The sequence below is a fragment of the Haliaeetus leucocephalus genome, unplaced genomic scaffold (assembly GCF_000737465.1).
Source record: "Haliaeetus leucocephalus isolate CR32 unplaced genomic scaffold, Haliaeetus_leucocephalus-4.0 Scaffold556, whole genome shotgun sequence".
Taxonomy (NCBI): Eukaryota; Metazoa; Chordata; class Aves; order Accipitriformes; family Accipitridae; genus Haliaeetus; species Haliaeetus leucocephalus.
Genome location: NW_010972992.1, coordinates 2,958,597 through 2,975,382, shown reverse-complemented (window position 1 = coordinate 2,975,382; position 16,786 = coordinate 2,958,597). Strand labels below are relative to the sequence as shown.

The following is a 16,786-nucleotide window of genomic DNA, read 5'->3' as shown; positions in this document are numbered from 1 at the left end:
CAGTGCTGCTGTAGAATTAGATGTAGAACTGCCCAGTGACTTCATCTGCAATACCATCACATGCTGCACCACCTAGTAAAATACTGTCTCTAACTGTGTCCAGGTTTGGCATAGATGAGAGGGGCCTGTGGACCAGTCTTTTCCTTCTTGTTTCCAATCTCACCTGCAGAGATGGGAGATGAATATAGAATTTGGTCGTTTAAGTCAAGATACTGATGTTGGTCTTCAGGTGATAAGCAATCTGCAAAAAAGTTGGTAGCTCTTAAAGGGTTCTAGCAATTAAGTACATTTTGTTACATCACTCCTAAGGTGTATTGTGATGCATGTTTGATTCCCTAGGAATGTATTGAAATTGTACATTTAGACCTTTAGAAATGGAACTGTTTGTTGATTGTGTTACTGTATGTTTCAAGAGTGGATTTCAGGTGACTTGGCAGATATTTTGGAAACTTATTTGAAATCCTTCATACTCAGATCTTGGTACTACCAGTTGTAATTACAAACATTAGAGGTGCTGATAATAAAAAATTATGTTAAAATTGGACATTCAGTAGCCTATCAGGTAAAGACGCACTTAAACTCCTTATGCCTGTGTGAATGCTAAAACAGACGCTAAATCTTCTGACAACTTGCAAGTGTTTGGTACAAAATACAATTGAATATTGTATTGTCAAATAAACCAGTGTCAGTTCATGATGATAGGTTTAGACACAGGGATTGTTACAATATTTGAGGATATTATGAGATAATCACTAGTTCACTTTAGGAAGGGTGCATGTGTATTTCCCAAAGGTGCCAAAATTCATTCTGATTGACTATTGTCAGTTTCTTGGACAGAAAACTGTTAAATTGGAATAAGGAAATAAAAAAAGGATAATTATATACATGAAACTGAAAGACAGTGGAATCTGGGGAGAGCCTGTGAAATCTGAGCTCCTTGAGAGGAAATACAGATAATTGTTTAGATAGAATAGAATGTTCAAATAAAAACAAGCGTTTCCTTTTAAAGCTGACCTGTCTCTGATCTGTTCTATTGGAGGGGGTGCATACTTGGAAATTTTCAGTTTGAAAAAAGGAACATTTTTTTAAAAGGCATTTCAGTTTCTTGGCTCAGGATGTGAAAAAAATTTTTGAGGGGAAAGAAAGGAGGAACTTGCTGACAGGATTGTGGGTTGGAGGAATGAGCTTCTAAATAAGAAATGGGCTTAGGGCTATGATGCACACTTCTGATTAGAAGGGAAGGGTCAGTGCATTAAAAAGTAGCATTTTGTGTGTGAGAGGTAGTAGTGGAAGAATTTGGATTGGTGCTTCTGGACAATTCTCGTTCCTAAGAGGTGGTGTGTAGAAGTGTGAAGTTTCAGGAGACTGGTGTCTCAACCACAGTGTTGTATGTAAAATAACTATTCTCTATGGAGAATATGCCTTTGCAGTGAATTGAATTGGAAGACCTTGAAAGTTTCATTTATTATTACGCAGTCCTTATCATAATTGCGATATATTATAGGACTGAATCTTTAAGATTAATGGAAAAAATTAGCAATACAACTTTGTAGTGCATTGGTAAATGAAGTTTTCAATGTCTTTACATCTAGTGTCACTGATTAGGTGTTCGCATAATGCCATTTTGGCCTAATCTTTGTTGTGTTCATCATCCTGTACAACTAATACATGCTTCTTAATTTTGCTTACAGAAAGCAAACTTGTTTGTGTCAGTGGATGTGATGAAATATCTTTATATTTTGCTGTTACCCAGTTCCATCTAATTTGGTTTTACTGTCTTTGCCTTATTGGTCAAGATTGTGCTGCTTTTAGTCTTCTCATAATGTTGTTACTTCCTTGCTTTTATTGTAACTCTCCGAGTCATTATTCAGAATGTTCATACAAGTAGAGAAGCCTCTGTGGGTTTCTATTTCATGAGGTCTTGCAATTAACATTAAGGATTAATAGTATATGAAGAAATTTCATATTTTCCATATACTTGTATGAGATACAGTAATTTAGTAGTCATATGAAGGTATTGGGTAACTGTATGATGTGTGCTGGTTAACTCTGGACGATACATTTCTGTTATAGTCTGTTCTTGCTTTGAAAGCAAGTAAAGTATTTTGGCATCTTAGGTTTTTAGAAACTCATCTTTACTTTTAATTTCTTCTGGGCTCTAGGGACTTACTACTTTATCTGAATGCTGTCCTTTTTACTGATCAGTCATTTATATTCATCAGGAAAACAGGGTTTCTACAGAATGTTATATTCCAAAGCTGGGTGTTTTAATTCTGCCACTCAAATATGAAAAATAAAAATTATTGAAGAGGATAATAAATGTTGGGTTTTTCCTCCCCAGGAAAGAAAAAGACTCAGGAAGGTAAAAACAAGGGAAAGAAGGTAGCAGATACAAAGCAGAAAAAGGCTGTTTTGGATTCTACTTCTGCAGATATGAGGGATTCTAAAGAAGGTGAGTTCTTGAGTATCTTATTTTTTTTTCCTTCTAACTATCTTTTTGAATCAAAGGACACTTTTTGTCACATTCAGTATGTTAGCATGTTATGTTAGTGTAGCAAAGTGAACATATTTATGTTGTTTGCCCAAACTTTTTTATTCATAAGGAGCTTGGATATCAGAAGTATGTCATGAAACATGCAACTCCGACAACAGGAAAAACTAATGTACTGTAAAATGTAGACATAAATCCAAAAACTTTAGAACAGAAGAGCAGAGAATAGTCCTTATTCTAAAATAATGTCTTTGGAGCTTAGTTATACAGTCATTATTTATTGCAGTTTAACAGAAGTCAGTGTCAAGGGGAAAAAAATACAGTATTAGTGCACCGGTTCGCTAAGCATGCTGTTTGTCCTGAAGATTATCCGCAAAGGTTGTTTATAAATTGGCTTGGCTTTTTTCACATAGTATGTACATTAAAATGCCTGAAAGATATTTTAAATATATATTTTTCTGTCTGTTTTACAAGAATGTAAAAATTGCCACTGCTGTGTAACCAATAAATGTTTTAAGCTCTGTAGAGCTACTGATTTCTTTCAAGCTTCTTTGCTTGAACTTCTTTTGACCCATAACTCTTCCATTCTTTCACTCTGTTGTCCCTTCTGCTTATACAACATGTACACCACTGTTCCAGGCATCTTATGCCCCAGCTAGGGAATGCAGAGAAACTTCTTGCTCTGTACATGTAACCACTTATGCAACATTGTGTGAGTTAGCAGCAAAGTTATTTTCTTCATCAATGGATATCTGATAGCAGATAGGTAAGACTAGTGTGCAGAGGTGTGAATAAAGAATTCATCCACACCAATGAGATGCATGCAGGCTCTGATTCAGAAGTGTAGGAAATAGCCATTCAGGCAACGGCCAATAGAAAATCTCGTATAAAGAATGGAAAGTACTATGCCAGATACAAGGTACACCTTGCTGTGCATTACAGTACAAATCCAGATTGTTTTTTTGTTAATAATTTTGGGAAAATGGTCAAAATTGCTTGACAGCCTTCCTGTATACTTTATGTATATGTATTGCAGTACTTCCCTGACACTTATTTGCCATAAGGAAAGTCAGTGAAAGTTTTTTGGAGGTTTCTTGAAATGTTCTGAAGTCTGCCTTGAAATGTTCTGGTACTCTTCAGGCTCTTCTGGGTTTCTTGGCCACAATATTCAGTCCAAAGATTCTCTGTTAAGTCTAGGCAGTTGCCTACATTTTGCTGAAGTTCCAGAAAGGAAATTTCTGACTACAGTTTTACTCTCAGTACTGAATCACAATAGTGAGAAGTAGTGGTATTGTGTTGGGTCATAAGTGTTGGATATGTTGTGTTAGAGGAAAAGGTAGAAGAAAGGTGTAGCATACTTCGAAGTGTTTGGTAAAAATGTCTCACGCTTTTCTTTGCATGCTTTGTGTATCAGGTCATAAAGAGGAAGATGAAACGCCTTCTGTTTCTGCTGTACTGTCCCTGGAACAAACAGCTGTGATTCAGGAAATGGTGAATCAAGATGTACTTCCAAAGCTAATGATCCCCAGTCCTACCAGTGAACCACAAATGGTAACTGAAGACAAACAAGGAGAAGCAATAAACTGTGTTTCAGATGATTTAGATGATGATGACGAGGATGATGATGATGAAGAGGAAGATGAAGAGGAGATAGAAGATGCCAACATGCCTAAAGAAAGTGCTGAAATGCCTTTGATATGTGAAGAAAAGTTAGACTCTATGGAAGAGCAAAAGAGTACGTCAGAAGAATCTCCAGAAAGCTCTCCAAAGAAAAAACTTGTTGTGAAAATTCCAAAAGCGAGAGGTGAATCAAATGGTGATGTTCAGGAAACATTCATGTTTCCCTGTCAGCATTGTGAGAGGAAGTTTACAACAAAGCAAGGACTTGAACGCCACATGCACATCCATATATCTACTGTTAACCATGCTTTCAAGTGTCGATATTGTGGGAAGGCTTTTGGAACTCAAATTAACAGGCGAAGACATGAGCGACGTCATGAGGCAGGGCCAAAAAGGAAACCGTTCTTAACACTAACATCATCACAACACTTGGATAATGTTGCTGATAGCCAAGTAATTGTGGATGATGGTCTTAAAGATGACATGAATGTTTCCAGTCTTGTGCAAGACTCTGTTGTCTTGGATTCTGACAAAGTTTCCCAAGAAATGTCAAATTCCGCTTTTGCTGAGGAAAATAAGGAGCCCAAAGAACTGCATCCGTGCAAATACTGCAAAAAGGTTTTTGGAACTCATACCAACATGCGGAGGCATCAGCGTAGGGTTCATGAGCGTCATCTTATTCCCAAAGGTGTCAGAAGAAAAGGATTCTTTACTGAAGAGCCACCGCTTCAGACAGAGCAGGCCCCACCAGTCCAGAGCATATATATAGCAAGTACAGAAATAGAAGAGGAAGGTGAAGTAGATGATGTCTATATTATGGATATTTCCAGCAATATATCTGAAAATTTAAATTATTACATTGATGGTAAAATTCAGTCCAACAGCAGCACTAGCAATTGTGATGTGATTCAGATGGAGTCCAACTCTGCAGACTTATATGGACTAAATTGTATTATCAGTCCAGTCACAGTGGAAATTTCCCCAAATTTAAAGGTTACACAAACACATGTGAATGAACCTCCTAAGGAACCATCCAGCAGTGGGAGCAATGAATCCAAAAAGAGGAGAACTGCCAGCCCTCCTCTTGTACCAAAAATAAAAACTGAAATAGACCCAGAACCTATAACTCCTACTAGTTCTTTAAATCTTCCTCTTAGCATTTCAACAGAAAGCTTACCTTTCCATAAAGAAAAAGGGGTTTATTTGTCGTCAAAATTAAAACAGCTTCTTCAGACACAGGACAGTAAGAAGATAACTCCATCAAGTGAAATCCCTAAAATAGGACCTTCTGTTACATCATCACCTATTTTGCCCCCAGTATCCAGTAGATTTAAAAGAAGGACCAGCTCTCCTCCCAGTTCTCCACAGCACAGTCCAGTACTTCGAGACTTTGTCAAATCAGGTGAGGGAAAAACTGTGTGGAATGATAATATTCGGAGTTCAAAAATGCCAAAGTTAGAAAGCCACAGCAACTCACCTGCTTGGAGCTTGACTGGAAGGGAGGAAAAAGAGACTTTGAGCCCTCTTTGCTTTGAAGACTATAAAATATCAAAAGACTGGACAGCAACTCCGACTTTTGGCAATGTGTGCAACCAGCAGCCGCTGGATTTATCTAGTGGTGTGAAACAAAGGTCTGATGTCAAAAATAAGAATCAGGTTCCCTGGGAATCTGTTCTGGATTTAAGTGTGCATAAGAAGCCTTGCAGCGATGCTGAAATTAGGGAATGTAAAGAAAATTCCATACAGCCAACCTGTAGTGGTGTTAAAAAGAAGAAACCAACCACTTGCATGTTACAGAAGGTTCTGCTGAATGAGTATAATGGAACGGATGCAGCCACAGACAGCACACTCGGTGTAAACAGGAGCGTGAGCCCAAGCAAATCCCTGGAGCCTCAGGCAGAACCTGACATGGATCCCAGTCTATCTGCATCGTCTTCTGTTGACACTCAGCCCCTTAGTTCCTCTGTTTCCCCTGTGCTACAGGCATCTGCTGTACCTTCCATGTGCCAGCTGCCTCCTTTGTTAACACCAACCAATCCTCCCTCCCCACCGCCCTGCCCGCCTGTGTTAACGGTTGCTACATCACCTCCTCCCCTTCTTCCGACAATGCCGTTATCGATTCCAGATGTCTCTGCCAGTGCCACTAACACTTCTTCTTGTCCATCGCCACTTTCTAACACTACTGCCCAGTCTCCACTACCAGTTCTTTCACCTACAGTTTCTCCTTCTCCATCTCCTGTTCCTTCTGTTGAACCTCTTATTTCTGCTGCTTCACCTGGTCCTCCTACACTCTCTTCCTCATCTTCTTCCTCTTCTTCCTCTTCTTTCTCCTCCTCTTCATCGTCATCATCTCCATCTCCACCTCCTCTTTCTGTAGTTTCTTCTGTTGTTTCCTCTGCTGATAATCTTGAAAATACTCTCCCAATAATAAAACAGGAAGAAGCTGAAAATGAACAACAGAAAGCCAGAGAAGATCCTCATACTTCAAGTGAATCAGGAGTAGTGCAGGAAACATTCAATAAAAGCTTTGTGTGCAATGTCTGTGAATCACCTTTTCTTTCCATTAAAGACCTAACGAAGCATTTATCCATTCATGCTGAAGAATGGCCCTTCAAATGTGAATTCTGTGTACAGCTTTTTAGGGATAAAACAGACTTGTCAGAACATCGCTTTCTGCTTCATGGAGTAGGAAATATATTTGTTTGCTCGGTCTGTAAAAAGGAATTTGCTTTTTTGTGCAATTTGCAACAGCATCAGCGGGATCTCCATCCAGACAAAGAGTGCACACATCATGAGTTTGAAAGTGGGACTTTGAGACCCCAGAATTTTACTGACCCCAGTAAGGCGAACGTGGAGCACATGCAGAGCCTGCCAGAAGATTCTTTGGAACCTTCTAAAGAGGAGGAAGATGAAGATCTAAATGATTCCTCTGAAGAGCTTTATACTACTATAAAAATAATGGCTTCTGGAGTAAAATCTAAAGACCCAGATGTTCGTATGGGCCTCAATCAACACTACCCAAGCTTTAAGCCACCTCCATTTCAGTATCACCATCGTAATCCTATGGGTATTGGAGTTACGGCAACAAACTTCACTACCCACAATATTCCACAGACATTTACTACTGCCATTCGATGTACAAAATGTGGCAAGAGTGTCGATAACATGCCTGAGTTACACAAACACATACTGGCCTGTGCATCTGCTAGTGATAAAAAGAGATATACACCTAAAAAAAATCCAGTACCACTGAAACAGACAGTGCAGCCTAAGAATGGCATGGTTGTTATAGCTGGCCCTGGAAAGAATGCCTTCAGACGAATGGGTCAGCCTAAAAGACTTAATTTCAATGTTGAGATTAGCAAAATGTCCTCAAATAAACTAAAAATAAGTGCATTGAAAAAGAAAAACCAGCTTGTCCAGAAAGCTATCTTGCAGAAAAAGAAATCTGCCCAGCAGAAGGCAGAATTGAAAAATAATCCATCCGAGTCAGACTCTCACATCTGTCCCTACTGTAATAGAGAGTTTACTTATGTTGGAAGTTTGAACAAACACGCATCATACAGCTGTCCCAAAAAACCTATCTCTCCCTCCTCTAAAAAGAATTCTTCAAAAAAAAGTGCAAGTTCTTCTTCACCTGCAAGCAGTGAAAAAGGCAACAACCAGCGTAGGCGAACAGCAGATGCAGAAATCAAAATGCAAAGCATGCAGCCTCACTTGGGCAAGACAAGAGCACGAACCTCAGGACCTGCACAAATCCAGCTTCCCTCTGCATCCTTCAAATCAAAACAAAATGTTAAATTTGTACCTCCCATTCGATCCAAAAAGCCAAATTCATCATCTTCATTGAGGAACTCTAGTCCCGTAAGAGTGTCCAAAATGTCCCATGTTGATGGGAAAAAAACTAAGGTGGTCGCTAAGAACAGCTCGTCTGGAATCTCAGGCAAAGCTTCCCGGAAATTGCATGTCAGAATACAAAGGAATAATAAAGCTGTTTTGCCAAGTAAGTCTGCTGTGGCAAGTAAGAAAAAGGCAGACAGATTCACTGTAAAATCTAGAGAGAGGATTGGAGGACCTATTACACGAAGCCTACAACAGGCGGCAAATGCAGAGGCAGCAGAAAACAAAAGAGATGAAAGCAGTACAAAGCAAGAACTAAAAGATTTCAGGTAAGCATTTAATTTGAAGTTGAAACAACACAGGAACACATTGCTTGCTGTTTTGCCAATTTTCTTGGTCTTTTTTGAGTTTCTCGTGCTTAAATAAAAAAAAAAAGGTTACGTTTCCTAAAACATGGTTAAGTAGCTCAGTCATGCTGAGGTATGATGTACATACTTGATGCATTTTGTCATGTTGTCATGAAATAATACATAGTTTGTATAGAGAATGTCTTTAATTATGAACTGAATTGAAAACTCTGGAAAAAAATGTCAGTACCTGAGTGCAAATAAACTTAACGTCATTGAACTTAATGTTATTGGAGACACTGACCTTGCATTTGATATCTAACATACATGGTGGCCTGAAATCATTTTAGATTTAGTTTATGGCAGTCCACTAAGCTAAAAATTATGACTGCATCTTTTACTCACTAAAATAACTTGCCTTGTTGTTTTTTTAATAAAAAGCATTCTCTGCATATCATATAAAAAAACCCATGACCAAATACTTCAAAAATGTATGTGCATACTAATTGAGTCAGATCATGAAATGCTTAACATAAGGGAAATAGACATGTAAATAAGGGAAATAGACATGTAAGAAAAGTTACATGAATGTGTAAATTTGTTAGAAGTATCATGCTCTTTGTTTCAGTATAAACAAATTTTATAATTAAAGTTCTATTTCTTTTTGAGAAGAAGCATTTTAATCACATGAAAGGGTAATACTCCAATAAATAAATAAAATCTTGATCTACGTGCCTGAGTCCCGACTTACGTCTTCATGTAGTCTCTCAAATCAATAGGATATTTTGCAAAGTGTTTATAACTTTTATTAGTGTGCTCCTGCCATGTTATTCTTGGAAACAGGTATCTGATTTGCTGAGTAACTTGGAAAGCTCACTGGTCGTGAAGAGTTCTTTTGGTTTTGGTAATTGCAGTGCATGGCTCTGATTAACACCAGATTTATGGCTGAAGGTAGTATCTTTTTTTATCAAAGTAATGGATAGTGGAGGAGGGGGAGGAACTGGCAGCCTCCTTCAGAACAAGTGTCCCCTAGCTGAATTTGTCAAGAAATGTCAAAATCCAAACTGTTTACAGCTTGTGTGTCTTATGGTGAAGACCTCCTAGGTGAAAATTTTGTGGAAATACTTTGTAAAGTAAAGGTTCAGTATAACAGAATTATTTCAAAGTGCTAGAGGGGAATTTGACTTAAAATAGTCAATACCCAAATTAGGACGTGTTGAAGGAGAAAAATGTTACTGGAATTTGGAGACTAATGGTGTAAAAAATGCCTTTAAGGAACAAGAAATGTCTACCAGGCCTGTTCTCTTGGGACATAGACATCTTCATGTTACTTAATTCTAATCAGCTGCTGTCTTAGTCTTAAGTGTGAAACTGTATTTCACATGATGCCAGAACAGATCTGTAGTATTTGAAGCCATAATGACACATCTTTCTATCTAAATTAATCATTTGAACTTAAGCAAAATAACTGAGTACTTGGAAATCTGTGCATTTGGAAATTGTTTAGTAGTATTTGGGGTAAATAACAATGTACCTAGGGGTAAGATTTCCTTCACTGTCTTAAATACTGTTAGTTTACTCTGGCAGCTTGCAGTCAGTCTTTACTGGTTTAATGAATAGTTATTCTAGAAGAATTCTTGTTTTTTGTTTCTGAAATAATGTTCATAAATCTAGATTGTCTAGTCAACTTTTTTTTTTATACCAAGTACATAGTATGAAGAATTTTTTTGCCTTCATACACTAATGTCAGCACAGGCTAACTTCGATTCTACACTATGTAGGCAATGTTGGTGTTTGTTTTGGTTTTTTTTTTTCCAGTAGATATTAATTCTTTGTATTTTTTCAAGACTTGCTTCATGTAATATTTGTCTCCAAATTTGTTTTTCACCTTTCAGTTTTTCTGTGTAAACATACTCCGTTCACAAATAGTTTGTTTTGTCATTTATCTTCAGTTTTTGTTTTTTATTTTCTAGGAATCTCCTGTAAAAACAAAACAAACAAAAAAATCCCTTAATGACATGGTAGAGCTGTTGCATGCTCAACTTAGGATAAGCACTACGACAATGGATGTGAAATCCACCAAGGTTGCGAAACCAGCTGAAGCTGACTCACAATCATAAAATTGCCTGCAGGCTTCTTGCTAATATTCAGTGTCAGGCATAGATTTTCTTATTTCGTGCCTGACACACATGCTGGGCTACGGGATGATTCAGATAAAAGAGAAGGGTACTATTAAAAACAAAATGAAACCCACACGAAACCATCAAAGAAATAGGGGGATTAACGAAACCAAATCTTTTGCTCTTGTGTTTGCTTAGATCCTGGTTTTGTCCGTACCTTCGTGAATGGCATACAGGCAGTTCAGTTGTATACTTGGCAAAGCAAGTTCCTTAATTTTGTCAGTAATTCAGTGTAGATTCAGGGACAACAAATGTTGCTGCACTCAAAGTATTTTTGTCATGTATTAAGTCTTTTAAAGCCTTTTGTCTAAATGAATCAGTAGAGGCCATCCTAGCATGACAGAATTTCCTTTTCTTCTTACCTTCTCCTCGCTTTCTGAGTCTTTTAGATGTCCAGCATACAATGGGAAAAAGCCTGATTTGGATGTTTTATGGATTTTCCAAATTCCTATTTATACATGCAAATGAAACTTTATATAGCAATGAAATACCAGTATCAATTTCTAAATACCATATATATAATGAATGCAGTGTATCTTTTTATCAGTAAGAAGGCTAGACCAGGACTACATACCTGTATATTTTGAAAGTGAAATATATAATTACTCTAAAAGGTCGTACACCTCTATCTAATAACTTAAGACAACAAATTGGTCTGTTGTTCGTAACAGCTTTTTATGGAAATATCGTTTGTCATGTGTTCATATAGCTTTCAAGATTAATGACAGAATTGATGGAAAGTGACTAGTTTTCTTTATACAGCCACCCCCTTTATTTTTTTTGTTCTTGACTTAAAAAGTAATCTACCTCTTAAAATTTGTAGTTTAATACTTGTTTGGTGAATTTGTGCCACTTTAACTTTCACTTTCACTATCATTCCCATTTTGTTACATTTCTGTTATGGGGACTTTATGTTGAAATATTGTATAAAGCATTTGTAGCAAGTTTAAAAAATAAAATATTTAAAATTATTTAAATTGTTTTGGACACTTCAATTGTACTATATGTGATTTACATTTTACATTAATTTCATTTTGTTTTCATTTTGGGTTGTTAATCTTGGAGCATGTTCCTGTATTAAAGTTTGCTGTTAGTTATATTGTTTCTTCTATTGGAGAGTGATATAAAGACTATTCTAATGAAAACATTAAAAATTGCAATTTGACATAAAAGTGGGGTTGTCATTGCTTTTGAACACTGTAGCCTTGCTGAAGATACTGTAAATGCAGGTAAGCAACCGAAGAGGGATTTTTCTCCTCCAACATGCAATACATCATGTGAGTTGCAGATGTATTAAAGAGTCTTTGTGGTGTTGCAAGCACTTAATGACCAACTAGATGGAACCATCATGACATATTTTATATAACTGTAACCAATAAAGTAAACTTTTTAAAAACTTGTGGGAAACTTGCCTTTTGTATGGAAACCAGATGTACAAGGAAAAATGAAACAATGTACATCTAGAAGGAATTAAGTGTGCTTGCATCCTTTAGTTGTCTACAAACAGTTCACTGAAACAAATTTATACCAAATTTGAGACTTCTGAGTTAGTCTTAGATTTTTTTAATTGTGGACACAGTTAATAAATTTAAACTTTTAATTAAAATTGCACACACCCTTTCAACTTTTTTCTGATACTATAATGTTCTAATTTTATATGCTTTAAACTTGTGAAATAGCTTAACTTAGAAAATATGTGAAAAGAGTTTTGGCTTTAAGAATTTCAGAATGTTGTATTCCACCATCAAGATAGGCATTCTCCCTCCTGCAGTGGAGCTGGAAGCATCTGTGTCCATATTAGTGTGGCAGTTGGATGGAATAATGTAACACCATTAAGACTAACGGTATTACAGTAGCCAATTTCTTAGCATATTCACTACTAATCCAGTAGTAAGTTAATATTTTATGTAGTTGTCTATTCAAATTAATATCTCTGAGTAAGATTCTTCGGCAACTCCCTGTTTATTTTCTCATGTTATACATCATTCCTTGAACATGTTATCCTCTCCATAACAAAGTTTTCCCTGAATTTTAACTGGTAGGGAAAATCTGGTACTGTGATGCAGAAGTTTTAACATTGTTCATTGAGTGTTTTTGGAGGCACATCTACATTGTGATAATATACACTGCAGTTTGATAGTTGCACCACAATTAAAGGGTGAATTCTTAGTCTACTTTACAGCAGCAGTTATATCAATTAGGTGGTAGGACAGCCACAGTGAAGGTTTTCAGTGTTGATTAGATTTTACTATGTTTACTGAAGTGACAATTTTTTTTTTTTTGCATACCCTCAGTTGTATTTGAATATTTTATAAGAACTAGGAAACATGAAAAGAAGGTAAAAACTCCCATAGTTTTGAAGTTACCGAGAGTGGGATATAAACTTGTCCTTAGCTAGTTGTCTCACACATCTTTCTTCTGTTATTGACAAATGAAATACCAGTTGGTGTTTTGTCTTACTGCAGTCTCAGTATTTTGATCGCCTTGTAAGGATTTATTAGAAATGTCTAGCAATGAACTGATCAGAAATAAACCAGCTTCCTTCCCTCATTTCTTAATATTATGGCAGAAATCCTGTTGCAATTGTCTTTACTGTTTCTCTGCTGTGATATTAAATCCTGTTGTGTCCCAAGGATGTTGTCACACCGAGATGTTCACGCACGTTCGTACACTCCAATTCTTGAGTGCTGTGTGATGGAGATCTGTATTCAAAATGAGAGATAATCATCAAGGAAGAAGTTTCATTCCTAAATAGGCACCTCATCACAGATAGGATATGTACAGCTTTTATAGTTACTAATACTATTGCATCTCATCTGCATAATTGAATTTCTATGGCTTTTATAACTGCCTCTTTATGATCTGAATGCAACAATAAAGCTGTAATGCTGCCTACAAAGTGCTGACATTTCTTGAAATGCATCCAAACAGGCAATAAAACCAATTAAACTTGTCCTGTTTACAGAGACTAACTGACATGCTGGTCAAGATCAAATGCAGTGTCAGTTTAATAAAAACAGTAATCCTGAAGCATGTATGGAGATGGGAGATCTAACACACTGCATTTACCCCCACCCCCCCCATTATAGTTCGCTAGAAGGAGTTAAAACCAGCTTGTATTGGCGAATGTCTTAAATATGTTCTGTCTTAGGCATTACAAGACAGTCTGGGTGATGCAGCCGGGCCCCCTGCATATAATTTTTCCTGCCTTGCTCTGCAAGCTCCTAACCCTTTCTGTAAGCTACCTGTAGTTGATTTAGGCTAGTGTGTTTCTCGTACCGTTTGTCGGCATTTTGTATTGTAAGCCTTTTATTTAAAGTTCTAGTTTTGTTCCTGATGATTTTCTTTAGGGAGATGTCATAGAAAACTAGACCCTGGCAATTTGATACGTAAATTTCCAATTTCAAGTGTAGAAATTAATAGCGCTTCCTTTACTTACTGAGGTTTGTGACTTCATTTCCAAAATTACGGGGCCAGTTCCAGCTTTGACTGGAGTCAAGTTCAGCTAAGAAGCTGAGTTGCAAGTGATAACCTGTGACAGACGAAGAGTTTGTGAATGATGTTAAAAAGAGAACTTAGAAGACCTTACATACTAATTCTAGCTTTTACTTACTGAACGTGTGATCTGCATGAGTCACATGATGTTCTGCTCATGATGAAACTGAGCTAAAGGATAGATTCTGAACAACAAGTCCATGCTGTTTTGGATCTGAGCTTTTGTGGTAAGTGAATTATGAAAAAGAGGTAAACTTCCATATCTTCTATTTAATTAAACTGGTAAAGAATTACAAAGAAGCTCTTGGGACTAGCATGAAATTTCATAGTAGTAACTGAAGATACTCTGATACCAATAGGGAGCAAAGCTGATTTTGTGTCACTCCTACAAAATATTTAAAAATAGAATATTAATACTTGTTGTAGAATTAATACCCTATCGTGTTTGGTGTTTTTAAGCCACAGCTGGAGTTTTGAAAAGCACTCAACAGCTGGATGCACAAATCTTAACAGAAGTTTAATGGGAACTCTGTAAAGCTTCAGCTACACAGCCACAATAATCTGAGTTACTTTTTGAAGTGGGTTGCTTCATCTGAACTTTGTGGACAGGCAGTTATCCAATATCTAGTGAACTGAGAGCTAAAGGCTACTCAAAAGAGATGTCTTAGAAAACATGGGAATAAAGTACAAATGCAAATGCTCAAGAGATTTCAAAAAAGCTGATATTCAGATTGTAGTAAAACCCCATAGTTTCCTGTTTATGTATGCCATGTGATGCATTTTAATTCTATAGTTGCGTACTGTATTTTTTTTGTAGAAATCATGTCACTTCGTTCATAGGGTGGAGCTGCTCTAAAAGTGAATAGCAGCTCTCTAACCGAAGAGGGTGTGTGTAGGACCTTCCAGTATTTTTTGGAAGAGTGGGAAGGTGAGGAAAATAATTCTATTTCAGAGCAAGATGCAAATAAAACTATAAAAAAGGCATGATATATTAAGTGTACGGTTAATGGTCCAGTTTACACACCAAGTGTAATGGAAATGTTAATGTTATTAAAGGGTCTTTATTTCATACACATGAATGACTTGATGTCATTTCCTCAGCTTTCTCTGGGGTCTTGACTTTGCAATTTAAGTAATGTCTTACAGGTATTTTTTGAGTGAAACTAATACCAAGGTAACACTCGGACTGTAGCTGCAGTCAGTGCTGCTTGTGCTCATCGCTTGCAGTCAGGTAAGGGTGCCCACCCAAACGTTTAAAATGCAAATAGGTTATTAGACCAAGAGTGGGAGAGGAAGCTGTTGGTGTAAAGCGTCCGGTGCCTAATAGGAGATGACTGGCAGAACTCGGAAAGGAGCAGGAGGTACTAGAGTCCTGTTCTGTCTCTGGACCACAGTCTCTTCAGCCGCTGACTGCTTTTAAACCGCTTCCTTACTTAAGAGGAAGCCTTATTGCTATTGAGTTGTCTCTGACTACTGCTTCCCATGCACACTTCATTGCTTTTCATTCTCATTTTGCTGATCCTGCACATTTACTTCCCTTAGTCTTTAAAAATGCTTTTGGTAGAGTGTACTTTTGAAAGCATGCATTTGAAAAAGAGCATTGAAATACTGCTTTTTTTTTTTTTCCAGATACAAGGCAGTAAAACACTGAAACTCAAAAGGGAAGCTTGAGCAGGCATCAAGTTGGAGGGAGGCTTTTTCTTAAGAGATAGGTAGCTGCTTCATTTTCCTAATTTATTCAAAGCTCGAGTGGTTTATGGAACATAGTATAGTAATCCGCAACATGCACTTTGTATATATCTCTCTGCTTATTCTTTTGTAAGACTTTTATGTTTCACAAGCCAAACAGGGTCTCTGAGTCATGTTTTGGATGACAGTACTCCCAGAAACTGCCAAAGGGCTGTGAGAAACAGCTTTGATTATTCAGCAGGTGATGCTCCATTTTTCAGAAATACAGGCTCAGCGTTCAGTCTGTATGGTACAAGGTGGTATTACATGCTGGAGGCGTGCTGCCTTCCAGATGAACAGCAAAATTGAGACTTGCACTACTTGTAATGCCCCGTGTCAGTCAAAAAAGAATAATAATCTCATATCTAGGCCTGTTTCAGCAGAGCCTGCCTCAGTTCCTCCTGCAGTTTAGGCAGCGCTACTCAGCAAAGTAAATGCCTATGGTAAAGTAAACGCAAGGACTTCTTTTCAGGGAAGCGATTTTGTTGAGAGCGCAGAGGATGTGCTACCTGCTAAGGGCATTTGAAGGCCTGGCAGCAAGTGGAAACAGGAGAGAGCTCAGCCTGTTGTCCTTGCTGCAGTTCGGGGTTGGACCGTGAGCGCTGATGCTGCCCCAGTGCTGCTCTGGGAGGGAGTTTGTATTGGAGGTCCTCGCAAACTCACTCTCTTGTGCGGATCGTGTGTGCGTAGGAGTTAGTCGTGTTCCAGCTGTGACGTGATGGTAGAATTTAGTTAGCGTTTCATTTAGGTGCTGTGATTTCTGCTAAGCACTGCAGTGTGGAAGGAGGCAGGAAGATGAGAAATCGCAAATTCTTCCATCACTGAGCTGCTTGGAAGAGTTGTACACTCAGGACTCTTCTGTCACGGGAGTTAGACTGAAGTTTTATTCCCCTTTCATTATGGCAAATGCTTTCACTCATCTGTCTTTTTAAATCGAAAGCACATCGTGTTCTGTGGGGTTTTTTTTATGTAGAGATGTGCAGGACTGAGGGGTCATACTAGTTCTGCTAGCCTTCAGTAATCAGTTTGAACTCATTTAGAGTGACCGTGTCTGCATAAAGCAAAATAAAATCAGCTATAGTCTT

At 37.6% G+C, this 16,786-nt stretch overlaps 1 protein-coding gene across 1 annotated transcript; it reads left to right on the top strand.

The window, feature by feature from the left end:
* The first annotated feature begins 2,345 nt into the window (after positions 1 to 2,345).
* PRDM2 (PR domain containing 2, with ZNF domain) lies at positions 2,346 to 11,644 on the top strand. The gene is made up of 3 exons (XM_010577289.1): positions 2,346 to 2,452; positions 3,906 to 8,280; positions 10,272 to 11,644. The coding sequence occupies exons 1-3, from the start codon at positions 2,434 to 2,436 to the stop codon at positions 10,282 to 10,284; spliced, it is 4,407 nt and encodes a 1,468-aa protein (XP_010575591.1). The 5' UTR covers positions 2,346 to 2,433; the 3' UTR covers positions 10,285 to 11,644.
* Positions 11,645 to 16,786: the final 5,142 nt, after the last annotated feature.